The sequence below is a fragment of the Cygnus olor genome, chromosome 1 (genome assembly GCF_009769625.2).
Source record: "Cygnus olor isolate bCygOlo1 chromosome 1, bCygOlo1.pri.v2, whole genome shotgun sequence".
Classification (NCBI taxonomy): Eukaryota; Metazoa; Chordata; class Aves; order Anseriformes; family Anatidae; genus Cygnus; species Cygnus olor.
In genome coordinates this window covers 153,204,704-153,224,198 of record NC_049169.1, presented here as the reverse complement: position 1 = coordinate 153,224,198, position 19,495 = coordinate 153,204,704, and the positions used below count along the sequence as shown (strand labels likewise).

General features: G+C 34.7%; 1 protein-coding gene across 11 annotated transcripts in view; it reads right to left on the bottom strand.

The window, feature by feature from the left end:
• DOCK9 (dedicator of cytokinesis 9) overlaps positions 1 to 19,495 on the bottom strand; it is a 131,107-nt gene that overhangs the window by 76,453 nt on the left and 35,159 nt on the right. For all 11 annotated transcript variants that reach the window (XM_040538214.1, XM_040538269.1, XM_040538258.1 and 8 more), the window contains exons 2-7: positions 17,850 to 17,966; positions 8,923 to 9,012; positions 7,153 to 7,235; positions 5,510 to 5,579; positions 1,209 to 1,304; positions 423 to 557 (exon numbers count right to left, since the gene is read on the bottom strand). In XM_040538214.1, coding sequence (XP_040394148.1) covers positions 423 to 557; positions 1,209 to 1,304; positions 5,510 to 5,579; positions 7,153 to 7,235; positions 8,923 to 9,012; positions 17,850 to 17,966 — 591 coding nt within the window. The remainder of the gene's footprint in view (positions 1 to 422; positions 558 to 1,208; positions 1,305 to 5,509; positions 5,580 to 7,152; positions 7,236 to 8,922; positions 9,013 to 17,849; positions 17,967 to 19,495) is intronic.

The window sequence follows — 19,495 nt, the reverse complement described above, 5'->3', positions numbered from 1 at the left end:
AAGGGTGACTGAATTTAATACAATTCCCACAACAAAAATCCCACACAAGAAGCTATGCAAAACATTTTACAACCCATGTAAGAACAAAATGTAATTGAACTTAACTCTAATTTTATGCAGTCTTTACTTTGCCATAATTTAAGAGTGTTATTTTTTGTCTTTGCCTTAAAATTTTGCTTTTAACATTAATACTTGACATCAACTAGTAATTTTTGTTTCTTTCAGAGAAAATTTTCAAATTCGGCCTCCTTCAATTCAGAATCTAGTTCACTGTTTTTTCAAGACTCACCATATGTAGTTGTTCCTCTGCATAACAGATGCTTATCTATGTCTGACAAAAGTTATCTGTATTATTTTTTTTTTAACCCATTTGCTATAAAATACTGAATTAACTGAAAAGCAAGCAGAATAATTATAATTACCTGAACCACTCCCATGCACGAATCTAGAAATATTGATCCTTTGGGTTCTTTTGATATTTTTTCATCTTTGTAGAAATTGAGATTATAGGATCCATCACCAAGTTGGATTAAATGGAAAAATCTTCTTTTAAATGACTAGTGAAAAGAAAGAAGTAAAGAAAAAGAATTTCAACATTAGTATTAGTAAGGTTCATATTTCAAAACCCATAACTGTTATTTACAGCCAGCTAGAGAAAAAAAGCTTTACTTAAACATAACCTAATGGGTATCATTAAAAAACAAGACTGAAATCATTAAGTCAAAAAGAAACTTTTGAAAAATAAAATTAACTGAAAAATCTGCAAGAAGATTGTCCTGTGTTACCTGAAAGTTATTTTCAACAGACTCCACAACATTATATGTAAAATATTTAACTGTGATGCCCACAAAATCAGTCTAAATTTGTTTATAAGTAAAGATGTAGTACAAATAAAGACTTGCATAAGTAGCCCCTTTTCTACTATTAACACTACAAGGGCCCAGTTGAGAAAGCACTTTAAAACACTACACTTCTCTCACATAATGGATTTTTAAACGCTTTTTTTTTTAAATTTAAGTACAGTAAAGAGCAAGAAAGATTTCAAAGCTATAAATTACATATAAGCATCTCTTTCACCCCATGCTATTTTTGTTAGAAAGAAAAGCACATACAAATGGACGTTCTCAAAAACACTGATATTTCAAAGACGCTGATATTTCAACGTTGGTGTTCATTTTTCACCATGCATAGGACATTCATAAACTTACTCTCATTGTCACACTGATTGCACTATTCATGTTGCCTTTGTACAGCCATCCTTGTTTTGTTATTCCCCCCTTCTGAGACCCAAGAGATGCTGCGTCCTGGAGATGATGGCAGGGAGGTGGAAAAAAAGTAAAGTTTAGCATCACGGACTAAAACTATTACATATATTTGCGTATTTCAGAAGTTATTTTTTAAAGATGGAATAGTTATACTCATAATATAATGAAAACTATGCTCTATTAAATTATATAGCAAATACTGTGAAATTATATATCAAATATTCCAACTATTTTAATTAAAGACAAGGAATGTGAGATTGACCTTATTTAATTTTTGATATACAACTTGGCCAGTTATAGAGGCTCTCTCTGTCACCAGCAGGATGATCCAATTAGATAGCTAAATACTAAATATTTAGATAGCTAAACATTAGACAAGATAAATTCTAAATGCTCTGGGAAGGGAAGATGGAAAACTCAGAGTGTTTACTTTGTAAGGTGTATTTTTTTTTCTTGTACATTCTAATCTCCCCATGCAATAATTTTTACTGATTTATATTATCAGATTTGGATAAGCTCATGCTTATCCAAAACTTCAATCAAGATTTCTCAAACCTTTTTGTTTTATATGTATTACCTCAAAGACGTTATTTTCTTAAGAATTTAAAGAAAACTGTCTTGAATTCTTGAATTGTATCTGCGCTTTTATACATCGGAATCAAAGGTTTCTAAGGCAAATAAGACCAAACTCGGCAGTAATGGCAAGTTCAAAAAAAACCAGCAGATTCAGCGCATGTATCCCACATGACACTCACTGCCTGTATACCACTTCCATATACCAGTTCTTGGAATTTGGAAACTACACCCAACCTCACAGCATGTTAACACCTACTAAAAAAGCAGTACCCTACTATTAAAACTGATCAAAGTGACAGATCTACAACTTCCACATAATAAATATTAAATCACCTATTGAAGCAATCATTAACAGCAGTAGCATACAGACAACTCTACCATTTTTTTCAGTTGAGGTAACCCATTTTGACACAACAAAAACATTAACTAGACTTACAGGAAGAATTTCAACCATCTAAAAGAGAAATACTCTTGACAATTAATCACCCAAATCTTCAAAATTAGCTGAGTATCTAGTTGGAAAAAAAAAAAAAAAAAAAAAAAACAACAACAACAAAAAAAAACCTTCCTCAACTGCCACATCTACTTTTTCTAATTCCTTTTCTCAGTTATGAAGACAAAATACAACAGAAAGTAATTACATATGGGTGACAGTCATTAGTTCAACAGCTGAACCAAATTTTGAATAATATTAATTAGTTTCTGGAATTAAATCAAGGAACATTCTGTAAGAAGTCCTTAGCTAATTTATTTACAGCTTATTTATTCTGCCTAGCTTGCATATTCATATGCGTATGAGAACTTCAAAAAAAAAACCTGCAAACAGAAGGCAAATTTGTGTCAATCTGTTCCTTCAAATATTCTAGTCAGCTTACAAGAAAATGAGGTAAAGCAAGGATGACACGGTCACCAACTTTTCAGAACACTTGACAGATGCCCCAGAAGCAAAGAACAAAAATAGCAAATTTTCATATGCCCCATGAGTCTCACTGTCCAAGCAGATGCAGTCTACTTGTTTCACATTTGCAAGTCATTACCTGCCCCTCCGCTCTGGACTCCGTTACCTAGAAAATTTTTCTTGTACCATAATCAAGCTACAAAGATGACAAATCTAGACACCGGGTTTCTAACTATGATTCTCTACCTACGCTGGTGAGAGTTATCCCCAAAGAAAGGATGGTTTTAAAACCACCCTTACAAGTCCAAGGTGATGAGTTGATGATGAGTTATTGTCAGAACTTGGTTCTGTACAAGAAGCTATGTAATCGTGAAATTACATTTTTTCTGTGGTTACATAAACCATAGACAGGATATGACAAGATATGCCTGATATGACAAGAATTCCTTCATTATCTGTATTAACAAAAGATAAGATTTATCTCTATTAAGACTTTGCAATTCATAGCCTCTGAGGTACACTGTTTCCCAGCTCTACTGAACTGCATGATGCTTCCTACCACTAAAACTGAGTATCATTGGGCCTCTCTAGTTACACCATTTCCATCAGGCAGAATTCTTGCCTACTGAGCCAAAAAGCTATTGAATTTATCCAGCCTACCATCTGTTAATACAAAGGAACACGGAGTCCATAGTCATTAACACACAACTTTTACACTGAAAACATACTTCCTGTTTCCAGCCAGTAAGTTAATTTTCTTTTTTATTATTATTAGTGCTGCTGCACATTATGCTTCACTTTTTTTTTTTTTTTTAAGTGATCTTTCCCACAAACTGTGCTCCAAAAATTATTCCAACAGCAACTGTTTCAACAAAAACAGCTCCTAATCTTGATCCTGTACCCCTGGCTGACGTAAAAATTCCATTTATAAACATCAACTTGATGGCCTGATAGCATGAATTACTTTTAGAAAGGTAGTTCTCCCCTGTGTAATAGTGTGAGATTTAGTTTAATCTTTGTGTCTTTTTCCTTCAGTTTTAATCACTTGGAGCTTTTTTGGGTTTTATCATTCTCTTAATAAATCTTCTTTCAAAAAAAAAAAAAAAAACGAAAGAAGACAAAACATTTTTTAATATAAGGTTTGCACATATGGTTTTTGGCAAACAAAGATGCTAATATTTGAAAGAAAAGCCTCTTCACTTTTTTAGATTAGATTAAAACATACAAAACAATTCAACTGTTTTTAACAAGCAGGGTATTCTTCCCTTGAGGAAAGAATTTGTTTCCCCCATCCCCATCCTACTCCCATTAAGCTCCCTCCTCTTCCTAACATGTTTTTTTTTTCTTCTGTTTATCTGTTAAGTTCCTCAGCAAAGAGTAACAGAACTCTTCTTCAGTGACTGTAGCTCTGGAAGAGATGACATTACTGCCTGGTGTAACAGGAAATTGGACAAAATGAAATAGGAAGTCCCCTCCACTTACATTTCCTAGTAAAAGAAAAAAGCTTACCACCTGGCAATAGCAAAACTATATTATTGCAGTATTTAACTAACTGTAGACATAAGCATTTTCCCCAATAACAATCACAGTCAATTCTATCTCCATTTGTTTTTTTCCAAGTTTAACTCACTGTTTTGTAAAACACTTCTCTTGTTAGCAATATTATCGCATTAAATAATGCCAAGTCTTTTAAATTTCAGTATAACAGAGAACATAACTGTTTCCACCATACAAATAGAAAAATTTGCATACATATACATGAAATTACTTGTCCGTCCAAATATTACAGTGCACATTAATAGCAATGTTGGGAAAAAATGGCATCCTGAGACTGTTCAGAGATCTACCTATTCAGACATACTCCTTGGACTACTTTTTCCACATTTAATCTGGGAAAACTTGTAAGGAACTACTTCTATTTCATACACAGCAGTTCTGAATACAAGGAATTTATAAACAAAGTAATTGTCATGGGCAAAGCTACAAAAAGCATTTTATTTATTTATTTTCTGTGATGTAAGAGTTCAAGTACTCATACAAAAAGAAAGCACTAGCTTTTAACAACTTTGTGTTTGAACAGGGTGTGGTAAAAACTAAATAACACAAATAACAGAAGCAGTTATTGAAAAAAAGTCTTTGACATTCAAGACATTATTGAAAATTGCTTGAGACTATAGATAACTGGTTTCCCTAGGCCAAGGACAAAAAAGGAAAACAATTAAGAGTTTTAGTAAACTTTGACTTTTTCAGATTTTCAGGAGTCATCCTACATTCAAATTTATATCAAATTGTAACTCATATGCTAACTCTAATTTTAACTGTATGCTATACTGCCATGTGTTCTTAAGTGTGTGTACTTTCATGTTGGAACAGATTCACCTATGATTTTACTCAGCTTTGCAACTTAAACTACATAAAATATTTCTTTATACATGGCCATCTACAAGGAAACAGTATAAAATAAGATAGACCTTATTAAAACTCAAGGATTATACTTCAACACTGTTAAAAACTTCTTCAGTTTCAGCATCTGTCAACACTTGCTTTACTCATACGACAGATCTAAGGAATACAACGCTATTTCAAAGGAGGTAGGTACAAGTTGCTTTTTCGTTTTGTTTTGCTTTTTTTACCCTCCAAATCAGACTGTTTAATACAGTATCAGTTGTCACTTATTGACATCAACACTTAACCCAACTTTAACCTCTCCTTACCACAAACATTCTTTACTGAGAGCAGGAGAAAGCAAGGAATTATTTTGTTATCTCACCTCATCTTTGTCTGCTTCTTCATCCACTTCATATAAATGCACTGGAAGCTTCTCCGGTTTTGTCCCTTTACTAGGGAAGAAAAGGCTTATAAAATACTAGATATTTCATGATTGGTTACATATTTCATATTGCAAAAATAAAGGTGTTATTTCTCTAGCTGCCGAGGGAAAAGTACAAGAATAACTGGCTAAAAAACGTACTTTTTTCATGAAATCTCTGTTATCCAGTAATTTTGCTCATCTGTATATCTGGTCACAGCCCTTCTGTTGTTCTGCTTGTCACTGTCCTTATGCTTAACTGAAGAGAACCAAGTACCTTCTTGTTCACTGCACTCTCAGTATCTTAGGTGCAATAACTGATACCCATAACAAACTGCAATGCAAACAGTTATCTGGACTTAGGAAGGACATAACATACGACAGCAGAAGCAATGTTGGGTTTTTGTTTGTTTTTTAAGTTGTCAATTTAAAAGCAACATTTTAGAAACCAAACAGTGTAAGTTCCTCCTTCTGATTCTTCTTCCCCACCTCTATCGGAAAACTACGGTGCCTTCCAGAATGTGAAGAAAGAAGTGTAGAAGACTACAGAAGACTGTAGAAGAATGTGTAGAAGACACATCTGTATTATGTGCCACAAATACAGCAAAGCTTTTCACTTATGGGAATAGTATATCTTAGTGAAATCAAGTCTCATTCTTCACAGGAATTTTAAACAAAACTTTTGTTCCAACAATTTCTAAAGCTGTTATCAACTATCAATACAAACATAAAAATGAATACCAAACATCCATAGCATAGCAAAAAACAAATCTGATTAAATATGTACTGAGAACCTAACGTTATCTATGTCAGTTTTTTTTATTTTATTTTTCATGAAGATGTATTTCATCTGCAATTATATTTTTCTCCAAGAACTTCTCAGAACGATGCACATAACATCAAAGTTAATTGCACCTAAGAAACATGAGTTGGTGCTACATTGCATGTCTGTAACAAGGAGGAGCATATGCACTTAAAAAAGAGCTAATCCATTCCAAACTATATGTCATTAAATGCAAGTTTCAAAATGGGAACAAAACAAACATGATTCCAGAAAAGCAACATTTACCTTTTTACTCAGATTTCTAGATAAACCTAGATAAACACTGTCTGCTTGTTTGGGTATACAGCGTATTCGTACAACACTCAAAAATAACTGCATCCACCTTTCTCAGTTAATATTCTATAAATATTTGTCTGTTAGGTTCTATTTCCTAAGCTTCTAAAGAGAGCTCTAAAAGCTGCCTTTGGAGCTACAAAAACAAAGATATCACCATTTAATTTTCATCAAAACGTTAGCGTGTTTTAGTTCTGACATTTACTTTTAAATTGTCCATGATACAAATTCATGTTTCAGCCTCCCTATGAGTAAGGCAATGTAACTAAGGTACCTTCACGGAAAATGGTTTAACAAGATCTTATCCCTTCAAATTCCATATTAATTCCACCCTATAAATCTTCATCATCGCTACTAATAAAAAGTGGTATAGCATATTTCAAAGCACATATTACATGAATTAATACATTTCTGTGATAACTACTTTGATATTAAAGTTCCTTCACAAATTCAGAATCTGTACTATACCAGTGGATAACATACATACTTTGGAAGCTGTCGAAATTCTGCTGAGTAATCTTCATATCTATAGTTAACAACGTGCCAGTCTGAATTGTAGGTTTTGATGCACTATTTAAATGGAAACCAAATATCAGCATTAATTGGAAGAGAATTAACTATAACAACAGCATTCACTAGATGCACACACAAAAATCCTCCTCAGATACACCTTTTATGAACTACTATGATTACACATGGATCTTCAAAAATTCTGTACACCTCCCTTCTTTTGCGACACTGTTCAGTGCCATAAAGCTTTTTGTAACACATGATGTTTCAATAGGGTGTTATCATATAGATGTGTATCATACAAAATCAGAAAATGGTGAGTATATTCAGCATCTGGATTAACCATCTTCAGTTGTCTGAAAAGTTAAAGCAGCATTTCACTGCAGCTGGAAACGTGACTGAGCTTTTAAAAACCTCAGCATTACAATACACATGCATTATTAAAATAGAATATTACATTTTACATTTACGCTTCTAGCCTAAGTTTGCTTAGCATGCTCTCTAGCATAAAGCACAAATTTAAGTGCAGTCATGCTTGCAGCTGTTGAAAAGCAATAGCCCTGGACTAGAACACAGGAAATACCATTTTACTCCACCCATATTGTTACAACATAAAAGTACTGATTTATCTTGGCTTTGACTGAAGTAACATAAAACTGACAAGATCTGTTGTCAGAAATCCTGTGTTAAAAAAAAATCTATTTTACAGGAATAGACTTACGTGCACACATATATAGCATTTAATACTTCAAAAATATTTTTCTTTATATTTCAAAATACAAAGTTAATATTTGCCAAGCAATTGTTTCTACAGAAACTCATTAAACTTCTTGAATTACCTACAGCATTCCTCTCTCCTCGTCTACCACTTCCAAATTTATCTTAGAATTGTTTAGGTTAGGTATTAAGGCTATCTATCAATCACTGTGGAGAAATCACTTCAAGGTTTGAGATAGATTCAGCTATTTGAAGCTCCATCAGTTTTCCTTATATTACAACAGACACTTATTTGTTTCAGATGTTAAAACATCACCTTGAAGTGCATTAGTTGAAAAACAGTAGATAAAGACAAAAAAACTTAAACCTTTTAATCCTAAAAGGCTTCAACAAGACACTAAAGGTAACGTGGTATCACAGTCAGAACCAAGGGAATGCCAACACAAGAAAGCAGTTAAGAGAAACTAAGTTTGAGAATATGTTTCTTCTACATGTAGCACAGAAATTGATCAGCGAGGATGAATTTTGGCCTCTACAAGTGTTAATGTGATGAATACTTCTGTTCCAGCAAGCTACAAGATTATTAAGAACAAACTAAGAATGACTAGGATGAAACACATTAATAAAAAGACAGCCATACTGATTCATTCAGATTCACTATTGTCATCAATATTATGTATATAAGTCACCCATATCCATCTGCAAAAGCCAAAAGCATGAAGGGTAAGAGAAGGTGGAGAGAGAAGCATCCTCAAAATCAGTTACATAAACAGTATCATTCACAGCTATTCAGTAATTCTTCTTTTCCAGCCACTGAAGGAAAAAAAATACTAGTTTTCCCTAGAAATTTTCTTTCCCTTGAGAAAACTAAACAGAACTAGATCTCAAAGCGAAACATTGAGAACTAAGTTGCAACATTTCATAATTTTTCAGGGTTTTATTTGTTTCTTAAACAATAAATAAAGCAAAAGTAATACACTTCAGTTATAACACTGCTATTACACACAACCACATAAAATTCCAACATTACCTCAGTTACAAACAAGCTTTGAGCTTCTTTCTCCGCATTTTCAGGAACTGTTGAATGAATGTATCGACTCTGACGTTTCAATAATGCTGTCTGATAAACAACAACAAAAATTAATGATACTCTCAATTTAAAAAGATGATAAAATATAGCAACACTCAGTTATATCACTATAGCTAGGACAGAAGCTCAGCAGAAAACATCCTGTGAATACAGTACTGGAGAACAGGCACTAATGACAATTTGCTTTCATTCAAACATTAGCAGCTTTATTCTCTCAGAAGAATTCTTTTCAGCCAGATTAAGATGACAAGATCGGAATCAGTAAGAATTAGATGCCATTGAAAAAAAGTGTTTTCCTCTATTTTATTACCATTGCCAAGAAAATACTAGTAAAAATAATTCCCCCTTGACAACATAACTTCACTATTTTGAATGAAGACATTAGGGTAGTGTTGTTGCTACATATAAAAACTATTACTCAAGAAAAGCAACAATTCATACCAAAATAAGAAGAACAGTTCAACTGCAGATTTCAGCGGGCAAAAACATGAGACTTGTATTGTTCAACTGAAGGTGAGAAAGATGGCCTTGATCCCTGGATATCCTCCTGTCTACCAAAGGATGCTTACTAAGTAAGAACTTGCTCCCATTCTATGCCAAAGTTGAGAGAAGAAAAGGAAGGCTGACAGACTGCAGGAAATCTCACTGTGACTGTGAATTTCTGCTTCTAACACCAGTACCAAAGTAAGCCTTAGGCACTTTAAACTCCTACGTGTAAAAAATGAAAATTTCACAGAATCTTCTGGAACACAAGTAATTGCACAATAGAAATGATTTTGTACCACGTCGAAAGCGTTAAAAAAAATCTGAGATTAGGTCAGAGATGGACAAGGCGTTTTCACAACCTGGGCCTGGAAGGGGGTGTGATCGCTCACTTGTTACCTACACTCCACACACTACAACACCAGGAATGATCAGGGACAAGTGTGACAAGACAAAACTCCACATATTAATGGTCCAAAAAAAAAAAAAAAATAAGAAGAAGACATGGCAGTATGTTATCTTAACTTGTCCCTGTTGAGAGATTGATCTATAAGGTGATTATTGTTACAAAGGCCCACCCCATTAGCTGGGGGTGGCTTTTGAAGTTAGAATATTCAAGTACAGTAAAGATTTGATGGAGTAAAATTTCTCCTATTCTCACGGTTGAGTCATTCATCTAGTCCAGAACTGCGCTGAAAAGTGACTTGAAAAGTGTCAGTGTTAACTGCTTGAGTGTGAGAGGTGAGGAGGTATTAAAAGCAAAACACCACAAAATAATATTAAAAATTATAAAAAACACCTCATGGATCAAATAAGTCATAAAACACAAAGTTAAAAAAAACTGCAAGAAGATACTTCCGCATATAGTAACAGCATTTAAGAATTAAGTGTTCCAAATTATAGAAACATGTTCGTTATTAAGAAAATATGCTTTTTTAAAGCCACATAAGCTTTAAAATATTTGTTTTCACTGACATTGAAAAATAAAACCAGGCTCAATTTTATTCCTTTCTTTTGGAATCAAATACAAAATCTTACTCTTGTTTTTCATTAGCAGGTGTTCACCATATTAAATAATCATGAACTCCTTAGTTATACTCAAGTATGATACTTTTGCTTTTTCAGTATTAGGTTAAGAAGTGATTTTAATCATCCACCATCTTTAACAGAAGTTTGCAGATAAAGCTCAGTTTGCTGGCAGTCAGAAAATCAATCTGCTGTTTCTCTTAAAAACACCAGTGATGTTGAGAAAAAGGTAAACATCTCCAACCATCCTATATCCGTGGCATGAATGCATAGGCTTTTTCCCCCCAACATTTGAAATCAGGCCGAAAACATGGGGATAGATATATATGCCCCTCAATTTCAAGTCACTTTCAGGCTTATTCGGTGAATTGAAACAAATCTGAGAGATGTAGAAATGTTATGTATCTTTTAAAATATGGAAGAGAGACTGAATGTCCAAAGTGGGACTGGGGGGGGAGGAATGGCAGGCAACCTTTAGCTTGTCAAATTCACCCACATTATTAATTGACATCATGCATACTGCCTCTTTGTCAAGTCATTCTGCAGCTGCAATAATTCATCTGAGAGCCAGGAAATACACCAAGTGAATATATCTTTATTTACAGAAAACTCCTGAAAATCACTACTAAACAGAACAATACTTCCAGATACAACCATATGTACATATACAGTATAACCCAGAAGAAAAATTAGGAACGACTACAAACATTCCTCATAACTACATTGGTTGAACTGTTTTGTACAAATGAAATGCTGTACAACTATCTGCTAGTGAGATAGAGCATTGCTTCGGATTCAGCAACACATAACCAATTTGAAGTTAGACTTTTCACATTACGTATCTCAGGCTAGAAGGAGTTCTCATGTTCTTGACAGTTTAGCTGTGTTTCTGACACTTAGGCTTAAAAATTACGCTTTTACTAATATTAAAATCTGGCATGCAATTTTCTGAGTCATTTTAGTCCTCCTTCCCCATTCTTCATGGCAAAGTAATAGCAAGATGGCCAGGGTTTTTTAAGACAAACATGCTTTCATGTGGCACTAAAGATCTGTCAAAGACAGCCAAGGATTTTGTAGCAGAGTGTCTTTAACATAATGTGTCCTTAAGCATTTAAAATGAACATAAATAACGTGCAGCAATGGTGACCCTTTTTCCAGGCCACAGTTTATACAGAAGTCATTGTTACAAAGTATAAGTCAACAGAACTCAGTCTTCAATTTTATCAAGATGAAAAGTATAAGTGGATTTTTCATATACAAAGTGTTTTCATATTTTTAATGAGGTTCTTATATACGTTTTAAAATAAACCACACACAAAGAAGTAGCTCTTAAAATTAATCACTTCATTCTGAGGAATAAGGTGTCAACACCTACGTTTCTATAGCAAAAAATAATGGCTGATCTTAAATTATGGTTTTCTCTGGTACTTGAGGTATCTTATGATCTGTTTCTGAGCAATTTCACGCTGAACAACAGGTCCCATGTGCAGATACTTCATCAACTGCAGTAGATGTAGGTGAGACAGAAGCCAGCCAACACAACATTCTTCAAGTCCATTTAGCCCATCTTGAGGCCAACCAGACATGCCCGAGAGCCCTGTTTTTTGTTTTATTTTTTTTATTCCTTAGCTTTTATCTTTCTTCCTCCTGTGTTTTTATCATAGTTGTTACATATTTTTCTCTCCTCTTTGGAGGTGGATAAATACTTCAGGCTATCTGATAAAGTTCTCTTCTCTGTAAATTGGACAGTCTGCCTAGCGACAGTATTGCTATTCTACGCAAGTCTCAGCAGCTACAGCAAACAGAAAAAGCACAAAGTGTCACTGCTGATATATCACTTTTATACTGCAAAGTATAAAAGCTGCAAAGTAGAGAGAGAAAGCAATGGAGGATATCAATAGCATATTGCATCTTGCTGGCAAAATAAGAACTATGCAAAATGCAGGAAAAATGGGAAAAAGACTACAGGATAACAATTCAACAGTCACTTACCCACACATTCCCATACACTTTGGATGATGTTTTATGGAGGCAAATCCTCAAGAAGTAGTGACAGAAATCATTTTAAAAGACAGTCAATTGAAAAGATGGCATGCTGCCTCTTAGATCATGCCCTTAGCTATTAGGTGTCAGAAGAGACACACATGGGGAATGTCAAAGGCTATAGTAATTTCTAAGCTAAATTGAATTCTGCATTTAGGCTACTCAGCTAAGGACTCAAGGAAAAACATAAAACAGATTTTAAAAGAAATAAAGTTAGTGAAATTTCTTTGAACACTTCAAAAATAATTTTTGTATTTTGACCAGTTTGTGCTCTCTCTAAAATGCAGACACTACTTAAATATGATTTTTTTTTTGCTTGTTCCTTCTACTCAAGATGTGCCTTCTTGTAGAATCCTAGGCTTACTTCTATTTCTGTAAAGATGGCATGATACCTATTTCCAGAGCTACTTAACTCGTATTAACTAAAAGTCAATAGCTCTAAGTGAAAGCATTCTAAATCCATATGACTCAAACTCAAAAGGAACAAAGGTGAAACAACAGCTAAACTAGGCTCCAAAATGCCTTCAAAATAACAATAGGGTAACTTTGTAATGGCATAATTGAGTAGGAATGTACCCACGCTGGACTTCCTCCAAGTAAACTTATTCTGTATTGAGATAAATCTTCACTGAAAGAATGGAGATTGTACCCCAAAGGTATATATTTTGAAATAAAAGCATTTAGATATGAGGTGTCTTATTGCAAAGTAATCACTAGTACAGTTTTGGGTTAAGGTTTTTTTTAATAAGTTACCTACAGTGCAGTTAAGCATCACCAATTCCACAGTTATTGACCTTATGTTGTCAATGTGATTCCTGGAGGTAGTCTATTTTAAACTAATTTTACTTAGTTAAGAAACCATTTCATTATTTACTAATTTAGCGAAATGCAAGTGATTTGGATTAATATAATAAGCCATGAAAAGGCACAAAATTCAATACAAGAGTACCCAATGGACCTGCAATAGACTCTTGCTGGGAAGCAAGTATCTAGAAGAGTGACTGAGTGACTGAGTGACAGCACTGTAATTGAGATCAGCAAGAGATTAATAGGCAAATTTCCAAGGAGGGGGAGAAGTGGTTCTATCATCTTAATACAACAAACACATTATATGGAGACCATAGTGAAAATTAAATAACAAAAAGTAGCTAGAAATTAACAGTTGAGTGCAAAGCACAAAGGTACCACAAGGTTGATGAGAACAAGTTAGGGAGAAACCTGATTAGTGATTCCACTGCAGAAAACTCAGAACGTGAGCTTGTGAAAAGCAACTGAAACAATCTTGAAATGGTAAGTTAAAATATGACACAATATGTGGAGAGAAAGTTGCTGATGAAGAGGTCTTCTAGAAACCAGAGAAAAGCAAAGCTTGCTGTTGTTTGAATATGATAACACCAGGGAAATGTAGAAACTCAAGATAAAAAAAATAAATTACAATCCTACTAATTTGTATAGGAAGATCAACACAGAGCATGACCAAAAAAAACCCCACACTTTTCTGAAAAGTAAATGAGCTTCTACCATATACATGTGTACACACACATATATATGTATGTATGCAAAAAAAAAAAAAACAAAAACACCAAGATTCATAACCTCAGCCAACCAAATTTAGGATGATGGCAAATGCATTTAAGTGGAATACTGGAAAGCTTCATGTAACTAGATCAGTTGGCTGAAGACCAATCTTTGAACCTTTGTCAGTTTTCCCAGAACAGAGCATTTTCTGCTCCATCCATGCTCACATATTTCTTTAGCAGAAGCTGAATAGCTCGGGGGGGGCTGCAGTTAGAGCTATTTCTATCAGCGTGTTTGGAGAACAGTCACTGCTGAACACAAACAGGTGAATTACCGGTTTTAGTTCCCCCACCACCAGCACCCACCCTTTTTTTTCCCTCCTCACTAGGGGAGTAACTTTCACTGGGAGAAAGACAGAAGAGCAAGCAATACGTGGTCCGAAGAAGCCTGCCACTGTGCAAGCTTTCTAGTTTCCAATACAGACTTGAAGCTCTCATCAGATGTCCTTTACTACCTAACATCTCTGATGTGGTAAGAGTTAAAAAACTGAATGTGGCATTGGCAATGAATTCAGAACTAGATATTAAGCAAGTCTTACGACGTGGCAGGAAAACTCTTAACCAAAATTCAAAGACATTGCAACTAGAATCTGCTAGAATCAAGACAGGTATACTCTGTTATGATTCCCACAGTTAGCTGATAGGTAGAAAACTATATTCTGTAATTTACTTGAGGAGAACTCACAATAAGGTAGTTACCTAATAATTTGGCAATAAGAATCAAACCAGCAACGTGAATGTACTTAACATATTTCAATAAGTTACACATATCCCAAACACATTTGAAACCTGCAGTTAGCAACCAAAAAGAGCAGAGAAAAGGTACAAAAATATTTTCTTCAATCATTATTTCTTACAAAATACTAGCAGCAGTTAAAGGGCAAGTTGTTGTTACTAATTCTATGGAAAACATGTCCATTAAGTTATATTTTGGTTAACTAAAAGCATTACCTGAAAAAATATTATCCAAATTAAGCATGAACACTTGTCTCTAATTTCTCCCCCAATAATCTCCACTTTAACACAAATTCAACAGTGTTATCAATCCACCTCTGTGAAATACGACTTCTGTACTCTGCTAAAAACTGCAGGAATGGTATCCAGCTGCTGCAGAGTAAGTATTAGGAGAGATTTTCAGTGCCTTTTTAAGCGCTAGTTAAGCTAGCAATGCTGGTAAGAAAATAACCTTACTCAATGTCTTAGAAATTATTAGGGCTTGGCTTCCTTTTTAGGCAAGTGGTTTTTAGATCATAATCGGTTTAACCTAAGCACGAGGAAAAACTTTGCAAAAATAAGATCAGAATGTTGTAAGAGGAAATGGCTTGAACAGGTTTTTAAACAATGGTAGGAGCTTCCACCTATAAGCTGTTCAAAACACACATTGAGGCAGTTCTAAACACTGTAACTCATTGTACTGAAGTCATCTTATGGGGGACGAGGGCAACATCAGGCTTTTGGGTTGAGGCTTACCAAGAGCTGCCCATGCATTATGTAACAGCAACAAGTTAGGAAAGAGGAAGTAGAAAATAGTTGTGAAGTAGAATGGCAAATACAGAAAACATGCCTTCAGTTAAATGATTAAAATTATATTGGCAACCATAACAAGATTAAAGGTTTCAAATCTGTAAATGTGATTATGGTAACCTGCACAGGGTTAAAAGGTTTAAATTGCTAAAGCATAAAAAAGCATATAAGAAGTTTCTGCTCTCTGACAGTAATTTCTTAATATATCAATTGATAGATTTAAATTCATCATGTATTGTTGAAAACAGCCTAGATTGCTCAAACTAGTATTGGAGAGTCAAATGTGCAACAAAAATATTCAGAGAAACAGTATGAGTCAGCAAGTCTTAGGAGGAAATATTTGACAGAAAAATAATAAAATCTGACAGTATAAACCAGTCTTCATATATAACAAGCGCAAAATGAGACTGCCAAAAACTTTATAGGGGAAACCTAGAAAACGCGCTCTGATATTACACTTCTGAGGGATAAAGAAAAAAGAAATCTGACTTTAGTCGTAATTTTAGGTAATTTTACCTGAAAGAAATTATTCTATGTAATACACATTTCAGTGACTGCCCTGATAAATATCTGACCACAGGACCCAAACAGAAACATAACGAGAGACATTAGTTTGTGAATAAAATTCGATCATGCCCTTTAAAGGATCAGATTGAGGACCATGGACAAGCTTCAGTCATACAAGCCTGAAGTTAAGAATTGCAGAATAGGCTATTTGAAACAGCACTTAAACTCTTCAGATATCCCACATTATCCTCAGGCATTTTGTCTGAGCATTCTTGATAGGTTTCTTTCGTCTCTGTTGGTAATTAGGAGCTGGTTACCAGAATGACCCCTGGTAATTGAGCTCTAGTCAATTAGATGAGAGCATGCTTAGCAGAAATATTATTCATTCCTCTTGATCTGCTACAATGGACAGCCACACTGTAGAAGGGGCTGCAGCTAGCATAGCCTACTTACACTTTTCAGTTGCCAAACCAACACCTGGTTATAGGGCATCATCATGAGTGGTCTAGTATTTGAACACTAGTATCATATAATGTTCACAGGCAGTATGATTTCCTTTCATAATAAGTCTTACTTATAGTCCAAACTTACACACATGGTTGAGGATACATGAAGGCCAAGCAATTCTCTAAATACCTATAGTTTGCTGAAAACAAAATTTTTAGCTCTCAATATGCAGTCTACAAGCACAGAATGAGTAATAATGAAGTACACAGACTATATTAAAAGCAGAGTCCAGCTACACTCAGGTAAATAGTTTCATAGGCTACAGAATCTGTAAAAAAAAGTCTGTGTGTAATTTATGGGATTTTATATGCCCTTCTGTAGAAATACACCAACTCATCACAAACTTTCACCATGATAACCACAAGCTTAGCTTCAACTACTTGGCTGAATAAAATACTCAGCTTTTCAGGTAGGATTTTACAAAACAACTCTAAGGTATTCAACTGTAACACAGTCTCTAGAAGTAGCTGATTTAGATGCCTGCATAATTTTAAATACAGGTAGACACTGACTGCAGGCATGCGCAAGAGACTTTCCTTACTATTTTACCCCAGTTACAGTCTCAAAGATGTTTGTGGCTACTCTAACTGGACCTAGAAAGAGACACAAAAAAGAGTATTCAAATATACTACTTATTTAGGTAAATGCAGGAGTTCTACAGAAATACATTAAGATGAGCACAAATCTCAGTTCAGTCTGTCTTAAGTCAGAGCCCTGTTATGCAAGGGGTATTTTGCTAAAACCCAATTTTTTCTAGGGACATACAGCCAAGAATCACAGCTTTCATTTGAACAGATTCTAAGATTCATGCCCTTCACTGCTAAGGAGGAAAACAAAAAGTCAATTAAAAAATTAAAACATGACAAAAAGCAGATCCTTTTTTTGAACAGACATCACATGATTTCCTGCTCCTGAAAGGGGTGAAAATATCTAAAAATGACTGATCACCTACTTCAGATGGCAGTAAAATTGCTGAGTTGCAGAAGTAGACCTTATAATCTGAACAGATGAAGAAGCTGTGATATTTCTTCTACTGTAGCCTGACTGAATAAATTGAGCAATGTAAAGGGACTAATGACAATTTTATTTATTTAAGCTAGAGAGAGTTATGAGAGTCATTTCTTTATTATTTAAAAACTACTGCTAAAAATCTGGTTAAAAAAAAAGAGGGGGAGAAGGGGGAGGGAATCATTAAATTACCTGAAAGTCATCATAAGGGAACAGTAGCATTTCCCGTAAGGCATCATTCAAAATTTGTGTTTTCCTCTGAACGATGACATTTTCATAGTCTATTGGTTCTATGAGCTTTGGTTTTGCCTAGAAGAGAAAAAAAGAAATTCAGGTATATTGTAGAAAAACTACAACTGTTGGCCGCTTTAACAAGTAACTCTTTAAAATGTTGGCAGAATGAGATTTCATCTTCACCAAAAAATGACTAATGAAAATGTAGACTTCAAGTCACGCGATACCATACGGATAAGCACAACTGATATTTATGCAGACAAGCACACTATTTGTATCAGAAAGAAGAAATAAAACTACTTCACAAAAAACACTAATGCAGAGCTTATCAGAATAAACATTTGTATATTTACAGCATAAACAAACAGGGAAAAAAAAAAACTGCGAAAAAAACCCTGCTAATCTCTTTAGTAATTACCTTTGCTTAATGCTGCCCAGAGAGCTCTGATCTGGGTTCAGCAGGGATTAAAACACATAGTCTTAGCTTTGAGCTTTGTTTTAATGCAGGAACCTGCAATAAGGATAGGCTAATTCACATTCCTACTTCTCTATAGTTTTTACAGAATTCCCATAGGCCATTTTTCTTCCTCTTAATTGAATGTGTAGCTTTCTTCAGATACTACGCGCTATTCAACATTTAAAGCACTACACAGCAGTCAAAGCATTACAGCTGGCTGTGCACAATCAGTGAAAAACCTTCATTCACCTCGCCAAGCATTCTGTTCACTGGGCAGATAGCAAAACAGATTTAGAGAGAGTTCTGAGCGATGCAGCGTGCCAAAACCTTTATTTTTTGAGCATGAATCCCCAAGCAACAGAGACTTTTGTCACACATTTTTTCTTTCTCCAATGACTCCAAATTTTGCCCATTTTCAGGAAACTGAAAAGCAGAAAAGGCAGAAATCCAGTGGAAGACAGGCCTCTTTACGGTCACTGACTAATTAAACTTATAACAACTTTAAAGACTTGTGAATATAAATTACTTCAGAAATATAAATAATTTTGTATTACACGATAAAAAATACAGATATACTATACGGTAACAGCTGCTAGTAAAGCTTTATCTATATCTAGGCACTGAAAGGCACAGCAAACTAAAAGAATGAGCTGAAACATTATTTTTGTATGTCTCAGAAACATTACACTATCTTGAAACTGGGATTTCTTTATGAAATGAACTGTATTCAGGACAAAGACTGTTTTCAGGGCTTTTGACGTAAAATATTACTATCATCAAATTATTGTGACAAGTTTCGGAGCGTGAAGAAGCTTTCAAATTCAAATGAAGTACACGAAAACACCATTCAGAAGCCAAGACACCCTCTGCTCACTTGTCTCCCACTTCCAGTGGGGGCACCAGGTCTCCACCTACCCATGCAAGCAAGGTGGGGCCTGTCAGTCACTGAGCCTGAGCTCAGTGCAGTACGCTCTTATATTAAAGGAAGGTTTAGATATCACAACAGTGCTGTGGCCATGTCGGTGTTTGCAATGCTACTACTCCTTCTGAAGACTTTCTCATGAAAAATGATACTTAAGGTGCTGCATTGGCAGGCTGAGTGTCTCTTCCAGGCTGGCCAGCCTTTAGGAGAAACAAAATAATCCAT